General features: G+C 44.3%; 1 protein-coding gene across 1 annotated transcript; it reads left to right on the top strand.

The window, feature by feature from the left end:
- The first annotated feature begins 5,847 nt into the window (after positions 1-5,847).
- On the top strand, positions 5,848-9,759 carry RPL14 (ribosomal protein L14). The gene is made up of 6 exons (XM_069860159.1): positions 5,848-5,907; positions 6,932-7,033; positions 7,648-7,742; positions 8,479-8,578; positions 8,948-9,001; positions 9,560-9,759. Exons 1-6 carry the CDS (start codon positions 5,905-5,907, stop codon positions 9,734-9,736), a joined length of 531 nt encoding a protein of 176 aa, XP_069716260.1. The 5' UTR covers positions 5,848-5,904; the 3' UTR covers positions 9,737-9,759.
- Positions 9,760-10,377: the final 618 nt, after the last annotated feature.

Genomic DNA, 10,377 nt, shown 5'->3' with positions numbered 1-10,377 from the left:
AGTGTTGGGTTTTTTTCCCCCAGCAGCAGTATTTTCATCATGGTAGACAAATTATTCTTATGAGAGGGATAGGAAATCTCTGAAATGCTTTCCTAGGGGATGGAAATTTGCACGTTGTGAAACTGATCCTGTGAGATTCTGGAGTGAACAGCGCTCATTATCTCCAGAATCCATATTCTTAGCAAGGAAACCCTGGTGGTTAAAACTAGGGCACTCTCCTGAATTTTTTTATTTTTTATTTTATAAACACAACACACATATAAACAACTTTTAAGCACTGTTAACATTTCACTTTAGGATGCCAACATTTCCTAGGGCTTCTTTCAGGTTCACCACCATAATGCAGATCTGAGTAGTGCCTAAGAGAAGCAGTAAATCCCAGTTATCAAACACAGTTGATTGAGATACAGATTGTTGGAAGAGAACTATCAGACATTAGGAATAAGGACAGGATTACATAATATAAAAGTCTCATCTGTGGAGAAGCAGCAAGAATTTAATCCACTGGAAGAAAGAGATGAGAAATTAAACATATATAGACATTTCTGAAGGTGGGGAAAGTGACAAACTTCTCATAAAGCAACATGCAAACTTGGCAGAAGGAAGCAGTAACTTGTACTGCATGGCATAACTCAGCATTGAAAAGATTAGTGAAGAGAACAGAAAGTAAAAAATGCTGATTATGATAGTCTGTCGTACCATAGTGTAGGGATTTGTTATTCAATTTTTAAATTCAGTTACTTTTTCAGGGACAACATTACGTTCACTTGGATGGTAATGCAGACTGTGTATCACAAAAAGCCTCACCTATATATTTATGAGTGTTTTCTCTGTACTAAGAAGGCAGTATCTAGTTAGTTGCTCCCCAACATTTGTGCAGGCCTAGTGTATGTTTTTAACTGTGTATTCATAGGAGAAAATGTTTTTAAGCTTTAAATCCTGAATTGTTTTCAGTGATGTTAAGGCACAGCCCAAGTTAGGTGTATTTTATTTCCAGTCATTTGTGATCTTAACATATGCAGAAATGCATGCATGCAAGTTATAGTTATGTGGAACATGTGACCCTCACGTACAGCTCATTAAAAAAAAATCAAGATTTTAGGTAACCTCCCTTCCTTCCTTCCTTTAAAGTGGAAAATAATGTTAGATCAAAAGAAGAAAACGAAAAACACTTTTTTTTTCAAATCACTGCAAGATGGAAGAATTCAAAAGTCATCACCTTCTACTGCTTTGTTCTAGAGCATGTTGTTGAAAAATAAGTGGTACTAATACATTACTGTTGTAAAGCACAGCAAAATAACATTGTTATAATGGTATTCTGGATGGGACTTTCAGAAACACCCGATGGAGTTAAGTGCTCATTAACACTTTAATGATCCATTACCTGGGCACTTGCATAAAATATCAACACCATTTAAAATTGCTTAAGTGCATTTTTTTACTTGCTCTCTTTTATAATAAAAGCAAAACTGCAAACAAAACCCACTACGCTTTAGAGAACTAAATGGGGATGTTCCATTCTACTGCTGACAGAAAAGCCAGGAGAATGAAGGTCAGACCCATTTTCCAGCAGTGCTCTGCAGTATGTTTTGCTTACACTTTGCAACTCTCAAAGCCTCTCTTCTCATGGCAAATGTTTTAGCTGACATTTATGCATGTGAAAATCCTGCAGAACGCAACCTGTCAGTATCTGGATGCACATACGGCCCAGTGACCTCATTTTCACCCACAGCACTTTTGGGCCGTGCCCTGAGGGTCTGCAGGGCCCCTAACCACCTACCTGCCTTCCCTTGGCAGCAGCGCAGTGAGGGCTGCAGGGAGGTCTGTGTAAATGCTGGGCTGGGCTCCTGCAGCACTGTGGCTTGTTGTCCCATGGAACATCTCTCCACCTAGCGCACTCCCTCTGCAGCTCTGCTCCAGGTTGCAAAAGTTCCTTCGGTGTGTACTGCAGAGCTCGTGCTGTGCCTTTGCTCTATAAGAACGGTCATTCACACGGCAGCTGGTACCAAGCAAGAAAATAAGAGCTGTCCTGGACTTCTTTCCGGAGCCTGGAGGTGAGATGAACACGTTCTCGTGGCAGCGTGCGTGTGCGTTAGTGACACCAGCGCTACAGCGATGCCTTCTGCCACGCGCAGCAGGAAGTGACTCACTGTTAACAGCACAGGCCAGGTGCCCGACTTCTGCATATGGAGCTCTCACCTGTCCCTCTGTACTGTGGTGCATATAGTGCAGTCAATTAAATGTTCCTTTTGTTTTCAAACCATGGACTTCTCACCATCAGGTGGCATCACCTACTAAGCTGAGTTAGAACACAGGCAAACCTTAGAGACATCGCAGGTTCAGTTTAAACCACTGCAATAAAGTGAGTGCTGTAAAAGTTATGTTTACACACTGTAAGCTATTAAACATACAATAGCATTATGTCTGAGAAACCAATGTACATACCTTAATTTAAAAATACTTTATTGTTAAAAAAATAACTACTACCTAAGCCTTCAGTGAGTTGTGATCTTTCTGCTGGTGGAGGATCTTGCCTTGATGTTGAGGGCTGCTGACAGATCAGGGCAGTGGTTGCTGAAGGCTGGAGTGGCTGTGGTGATTTCTTAAAATAAGACAACAGTGAAGTTCATGGCATCAACACGCTCTTCCTTTCATGAAAGATTTCCCTGTAACATGCAGTACTGTTTGATAGCATTTTATCCACAGCAGAACTTCTTTCAGAATTGGACTCAATCTTCTCAAACTCTGCTGCTGCTTTAACTAATTTTATATAATATTCTAAATCCTGTTGGCATTTCAACAATCTTCACACCACCTTCACCAGTAGATTCCATCCAGAGAAATCACTTTCTTCGCATACCCATAAGAAGCAACCCTTCATTCACCAAACTTTTATTATGAGATTGCAGCAATTCAGTCTCTCTAGCTATGAAAGTCCTAGAGGGCTTCCTCCCATATGAAGCTGCTTTGTCTACATTGAAAACCCACTGTTTAACATTATCTTTGCTGTATCTTCTGGATAACTTGCTGCTTCACCATGTACTTTTGCATTATGGAAATGCTTCTTTCCTTAAACCTCATGAACCAACCTCTGCTAGCTTCAGACCTTTCATGTGCAGCTTCCTCACTTCACTCAGCCTTCATAAAACTGAAGAGAGTTAGGGCCTAGCTCTAGATTAGGCTTTCGCTTAAGGGAATGCCGTGGCTGGCTTGATCTTCTATCCAGACCACTAAAACCTTCTCCATATTGGCAATGAGACTGTTTCGCTTTCTGATGATCTGTGTTCACCAGAGCAGCACTTTTCATTTGCTTCAAGAACTTTCCCTCTGCATTCAAAACTTGGTGAATGGTTTGGTGTAAGAGGCTGATCTTTTGGCCAATCGCGGCTTTCAAAATGCCTTCCTCACTAAGCTTAATAATTTCTAGCTTTTAGTTCAGAGTGAGAGATGTGCAGCTCTCCCTTGCACTTGAACACTGGGAGGCCTGTTTTACCACAAGGAGTTAAGCACAAAGAGCAATCAGCATAAAAGCCCAAACTCTCAAATACTCTGTGAAATCAAGTTTTACTCTATGTGTTGTTGATCACTACTAATCATTTGTTACCCTTCTCGTTGGCATAAGTTAACAGTAACAGCTTTAAGGGCAGTGCGCCTAATCATTACTACAAGAGAATAAATAGAGTAATTAAGAAAGACACATCACCAGTTGTCCCACTATCATCAACCAGACCCACAGTTGCTGGGGAGCCCATTTTTTTCTTGCAGCATAGATTTGGAGAGCCTGTCCCTGGAAAACTGGGAGGGCCTATGAAGTGTGTCTACCCGTAGGTGAGTTCTTCAACCCTCGCTGTGAGGGGTCCAGCTTTTATATCATTAAATAAACAGATCACACCACCCCAAAAAGGTGGAGTATCTGGGCCCAGCTGCTTACTGCCTTTTTCTCATGCTCTGCACCAAGAATAGCACAGCACAATTCCACCGATGACAGCAATGTGCGAAGTTAGAGATTGAACAATGCACATAGCAACACAACATGAATCATCCATGGGTCACCCACATTGCTCTAGGCCCGTCGATCAGGCCCTGTCACTTTACTTGGTCCTCTGACCCATGGAGGATTTGAATCCCAAATCATTCATTCATTCATTCATTCACAATCCACGTGTGATATAAAAATAGTCTAATTGGTTTTAAATATGAATCACACACGGGTCACCTATATTGTCTCAGGCTTGTCGGTGAGGCCACGGCAGGGTTATTAATTGGCCCTGTTTCAGTGTTGTTGTGTCTCTGGGAATAGGGAGGCCTGAGATGGATGAAGACATGGTGCAAGAAATGTCAATCGATGAAGCTTGCCAGTTTATGGTGCCTCAAAGCAGTTGCAACAGTAATGTCCGGGGTCACTGCCCACTGGCTACTGTAAGAGATAATAACAATGAGAAAGTTTGAAATATTGTGAGGATTCCCGGGACACAGCACACGGACAACAAGTGAGCATGTGCCCTTGGAAAACCGGTGCCGAGAGCCTTGCTCGACAAGGGGTCGCCACAAACTTTCACCCTGAGGAAGCCACAGCACCCACACAGCGCGGCACCCCAGGGTGCACCCCTCCTAGCTCCCCCTCTATAAAGGTCTGTCCTGAACATGCATTCTCTTGCCCCCTTCCTGACCTCATTCTGCGTTTGCTGTGGTGTATCCAGAGCGCTGTCCTGCTGAGCGGCTCTTCCTGACCAGGGCCCAGCTTTGACCCATGGGAGGGAAATCTGGGTACTGCCTCAGGGTGACTTTCACTGAACCCCTTATGACAGCGCTCTGCCCTCCCAGGAGGAGGATGTGACACTTAATGGATAAGTTAAACACTAAACCATGCCCCCCATCCACCCGTGCCTTAAACACCTCCAGGGAAGGCGACTCAACCACATCCCTGGGCAGCCTGTTCCAGTGCCCAACGACCCTTTCTGTGAAGAATTTTTTCCTAATGTCCAGCCTAAACCTCCCCTGGCAGAGCTTGAGGCCATTCCCTCTTGTCCTGTCCCCTGTCACTTGGGAGAAGAGGCCAGCACCCTCCTCTCTACAATCTCCTTTCAGGTAGTTGTAGAGAGCAATGAGGTCTCCCCTCAGCCTCCTCTTCTCCAGGCTAAACAACCCCAGCTCTCTCAGCCGTTCCTTATAAGGCCTGTTCTCCAGCCCCTTCATCAGCTTTGCTGCTCTTCTCTGGACTCGCTCCAGAGCCTCAACATCCTTCTTGTGGTGAGGGGCCCAGAACTGAAGGCAGGATTCGAGGAGCGGTCTCACCAGTGCCGAGTACAGAGGGAGGATAACCTCCCTGGACCTGCTGGTCACGCCGTTTCTGATCCAAGCCAAGATGCCATTGGCCTTCTTGGCCACCTGGGCACACTGCTGGCTCCTGTTCAGTCGCTGTCAACCAACACCCCCAGGTCCCTCTCCTCCAGGCAGCTTTCTAGACAGACTTCTCCTAGGCTGTAGCTCTGCACAGGGTTGTTGTGCCCCAAGTGCAGGACCCGGCATTTGGCCTTGTTAAACCTCATGCCATTGGACTCTGCCCAGCGGTCCAGCCTGTTCAGATCCCTTTGGAGCCTCCCTACCCTCCAGCAGATCGACAATCATTTGCAAACTTGCTAAGGGTGCACTCGATGCCTTCATCCAGGTCATTGATAAAGACATTGAACAGAGCTGGACCCAGCACGGACCCCTGAGGGCCTCCCTCTCCTCCCTCCCCACCCTCCCGCCCTTGCGCCGCCGCCACGAGGGGCGAGAAGAAAAGCGGAGCGGCGCGAAGGCTCCGCCCCCTCCCCTCTCCGCGCACGCGCCGCGGCCTCGCGCGGAGGCGGCTTCCGGTCGGCGCCGGGTTCGCCCCTCCCTTTCTGCTCGCGGGCGGCCATCATGGTAGGTGCGGGCGGGCGCCTCGCTGCCTTCTTCCCCGCCGCCTGCCGCCTCCGCCCCGGGCCCTAGCGGCGGCGAGGCGAGCCGGGCGGCGGGCAGAGCCCCCGGGGCCCTTCTCGGCTCCTTTGAAAGGCCCTCGTCCCGCGGGGGTGTGTGCTGGAACGTTGGGGAGGGATGCGGGGAGGGGAGGCCTCGACAGGCCCTGCGAGTAATCAGACACAAACTCAACGAAACGAGTCCCCGTGGTCTGAGTTCGCTGTCAGGCAAGCTCTGTGTAGCCTACAGATCGCTCTTCCCCTCGTCGGTTCTTTACTGTTTATAGAATCATAGAATAGTTAGCGTTGGAGCGGACCTTAAAGATAATCTAGTTCCACCCCCCCTGCCATGGGAAGGGACATCCCACTCTTATCAGGTTACCCATTCATTGTCTTCCCAGTGAGAGCTGCTCAGTTTGCCTGTGGGGGTGGAGGAAAAGGGTGTCTGTGCGCTGGGAGCCACGTGAAACCATCCCTCAGTGCATAAAGTCTCAACCCAAGGAAAAGAAAATATAAGGTTTCAAACTTAATGTTTTCTTGGGTGACTGAAGTTTTGTGGGTTTTTTTTTTTCACGTTTATTCCTGTATACATCTTTACTTGGTCTCAGCTGAAAGTGCAACCCTTTTGTGCTGTGCAGATCTGGAATGTGGAAGTGCCAGGTGCAGGAGGTGTCTGAGCTCCATCGGGAAAGCCTGTCAGTGTCACCTTTAGGGATGGGGTAGGGCCAGGCACAACCCGTGTGGTCCCACCAGATGCTGTGTGGCCCGTGAGGCTCTGGGCTTCTTCCCAGTGCTTCTGCCCACCTGTAGCCTGCACGTGGGGCCAGGGCCAACAAAAAGCAGCTGCAGGCCTCATTGTGAGCCCCACGTGAATGGGGTTCTGTGCTGCTTGAAAACTGGGAAACCTGCTGCAAAGCCAGGGAAGGCCTTGGATCTAGCAGTGGTCTTAGGTGAGGCCCTCTCTAATTCCTGTTAATTTTTACTTCTCCCAGGTGTTCAAACGCTTTGTGGAGATCGGCAGAGTTGCCTTCATCTCCTTTGGGCCACATGCTGGCAAGCTGGTGGCCATTGTGGATGTTATTGACCAAAACAGGGTAAGCTAAGAGCCCTTCACCTTTGTTTTCTCCTTTATGTTGTAGTAGAAGCTTGTGCACTAAGAGCATATTCCATAAATAATTTTTTTAAGAAAATAAGCTGCTGACAGAAAGATAGGATTTAACAGCTATGGTGGTGTTTGAAACTTTGAGTAGCAAGCTTTTTCACCAGCAAGTGATATATTCTCTTTGCTGTCTTTCCTAGGATAAAAAGTGGGCAAGTAGATGTCAGTTGGAGTTTAAAACTTAGGAATGGAATGACATTAATGTATGTTTAAAGCAGATGTTTGGGCTAAGGGGTTCTTTTTGCTTAATGTTATTGAAAAGGCAAAAAAAGATGAAGCATGTTATCTTAGGCTTGTGTGGTTTATTTAAAGCTAAGTTGGTTTGGCTTTATTTTTTTTTTGAGATTGGCCTTTAAATTTTTTTCTATAAGGTTTGGGTTGATGTACACAAGGTTAACAATCTCTGCTTTTGTCTGAATAACATTTATTTCAAATCTTGACCATTGCTGTCAAGATACTGTTTTTACCTTATTAGGAAGCTGCTGTCTAAATCGAGTATGATGGGAACACTGCTACAAACCCCCTGCCTTTTCTTTGTCCCCTTTCCAGGCACTGGTTGATGGCCCCTGCAGTGGTGTCAGGAGACAGGCTATGCCCTTCAAGTGCATGCAGCTGACTGATTTTGTTCTCAAGTTCCCACACAGGTGAGTTATTTGCATTTTTTTTGATCTATGTTTAAAAAAAAAAAACAAACAAACAACAAAACATGCTATCACGTTATATGTGAATTGTGTGATCTGACCCATGCAAAACCTAGAAAGCTCATACAATGTTATGTCAATGGATTAACATGGGTGCACAGTAAAGATTTAGCAGACTGTGTTATAGTCAAATACACTTAAGTTTTTATTATGTATCTTTGTGGATAAACTGCTGTTCGGGGGAAAGGAAATGGCACACTGACCTAGACTTGCAGACAGTTGTGGTGTGGATGGTGTAGGGGGAAGCAGTTGTAGTAATATTATGCAGTTTTGCTTTTATCACTTTAGATTACTTTCAGACATTTAATAAGGTTCCTTTACAGAACTACACTGGAACTGTATGAGGGTGAACTCCTGTTTTCTTCAGCTTAGTAATTCTACAAGTTTCTGTAATTTAAAAACAAATTGCTGCTTTTATGATTCTGTAGCAGTGCTAGGAATAGTGAATGAGTGTGCCTCTTGGAGTCTCTCATGTGTTCACTCCTAGCAAAGTATTTGCACAATGAAATCTTAATTAGGCCAGAGAGATGCATGTGACATTGTCTTAAAGTAGGTGTCTAAAGTAAAAATGTTAGAAAGGGGATCTTCTTTTGCGTGAAATGTGGTGGGCCAGAGTAGCATCAGAGAGATATTATCTTAGAAAGATTGTGAATATAATTTTGTGACTGTTCTAATGCAGTGCTCGTCAGAAGTGCGTGCGACTTGCCTGGGAGAAGGAAAATATAAATGAAAAATGGGCCGCGACAAGATGGGCGAAGAAGATCGAAGCCCGAGAAAAGGTACCGTTTTTCACTGGATGGGTAATATATGTTGTGGTGGTTTTGCTTATTAAAGTTAGATACAATCTAATAAACTGTATTTTAAATTGTCAGTTAAGATTAAATATAGACAAGGCAAGTTGCTTCCTATCAGCTTCAGCTGCTTGTATTTTAACTGTAAAGGTGGTTTTGTTCCATTATTTCTGAAACTACTTTTTTTCATGCACCATCACTTCCCAGCAAAGGTCTTAAATAGTGAGCCAGTTCCAGATGTACACCTAAACCTAATTTGGAGATGATCAGAGTTGCGTGTGGAATGCTTTGAAACACTGAGTTTTACTGCTTGAATATGTCTATGTTACAGCTTCATGACTTATTCTTTTCAAACAGAAAGCCAAAATGACCGACTTTGATCGCTACAAGGTTATGAAGGCAAAGAAAATGGTAAGAGTTTGACTGTTGCTTGTTTATGAGGATACCTTTCACTCTGGAGTCACACAGAGATGTTAGTGGCGTGCCTTCTATAGCTGGTTTGGGTCATGGAGTGACACAAAGTACGTGAATGCCTGGAATTTTTCATCTTTCTTTGGCTACCACTTCCTCTTCAGTAGTTGATGAAATGAACCCGCATGATCTGGTGTCAGTCCTCTTAAGTTACAGCTGAGGGACAAGTTCCTTGCTGATGAAATAAGATATTGTTCATGGGTTCTTTGTATTTCATTCTATAATGAAAGTTGTTACACATGAAATATTGGGGTGCCCAGGTTACCAGCCAGAATGATGATGTCCACCTGGTAGGCCAGAATGGTTTTAGGTAGAATTTGACATTTTAAATGTAATACATGGGAAATTTTTTGACTGTATAACATAAATGTAACTGGTTAGCCATGGGTGATTATTAAAAAGGCAGACTCTGAAAGCTTAGAGTTTAATTCAAGGCATAATATTTATGAACTGTTGCTGTTTTCATTCTGCTGAATAGTAAACATTTTCCTCTCACAGAGAAACAGGATCATCAAGCATGAAATGAAGAAGCTCCAGAGGATGGCGTCTAAAAAAGGCAAAAAGCCTGAGAAATCAGGGAAGCCAGAGAAGGCACAGAAGCCGGAGAAGTCAGGGAAGCCAGAGAAGGCCCAGAAGTTAGAGAAGGCGCCAAAGGCACAGAAGGCGCAGAAATAAAATGAACTTCTGGTTATGTATGACCTTGTGTCTATGTTCTGATTCTTTGGAATTGACAAACAGTTAAACATCTGATTTAAATTGTAATCAAGTTCACTTTTGCTTCTGACAAAGAGTTGTTGTCTGTCTCATTTATTAATATCCAAGTTTTGGGTTCTAGCGTTTCCCTGAAACATGCAGAAATGGTTTTGTCATGTTCTGTGAAGCTGACCATACAGACAGCTCTGCACTCTGTGCTCAGTGCCCTTAGAAGTATTTGCATACCAAATTATCTGAAGTAGGTCGGATCCTGACATCTTAAGGCAGTTTGATATTGAAATAGTTGGGAATGAACAACATACTTGCATGGTTTTGGATGTGAATGATGAGAAGCAATCAATGATGCTATTTTTTTCTGCATAAATTAAGGCGTAAACAGAAGGTGTGTTCTGGTTAGAATATAAGTATGCCAGTGTTTGAAATTCTGAGAAATTGCTTTTTAAACACTTTGAATTACTCCATTTTTTCTAAAACATTTCCACTATTCTTTAAATAGTGACCTGAGGTGCTTCTGTACTTAAGGTGTCCAGCACCCCAGTTGTCCTGTAAGTGCAGTTACAATAGTAGGTGAGGGATTGACAGGGGGGAAATTGGTGGCTTGT

The sequence above is a fragment of the Phaenicophaeus curvirostris genome, chromosome 6 (genome assembly GCF_032191515.1).
Source record: "Phaenicophaeus curvirostris isolate KB17595 chromosome 6, BPBGC_Pcur_1.0, whole genome shotgun sequence".
Lineage (NCBI taxonomy): Eukaryota > Metazoa > Chordata > Aves > Cuculiformes > Cuculidae > Phaenicophaeus > Phaenicophaeus curvirostris.
Note: the sequence above shows the minus strand (reverse complement) of the source record. Positions and strands in the feature narration are given on the sequence as shown.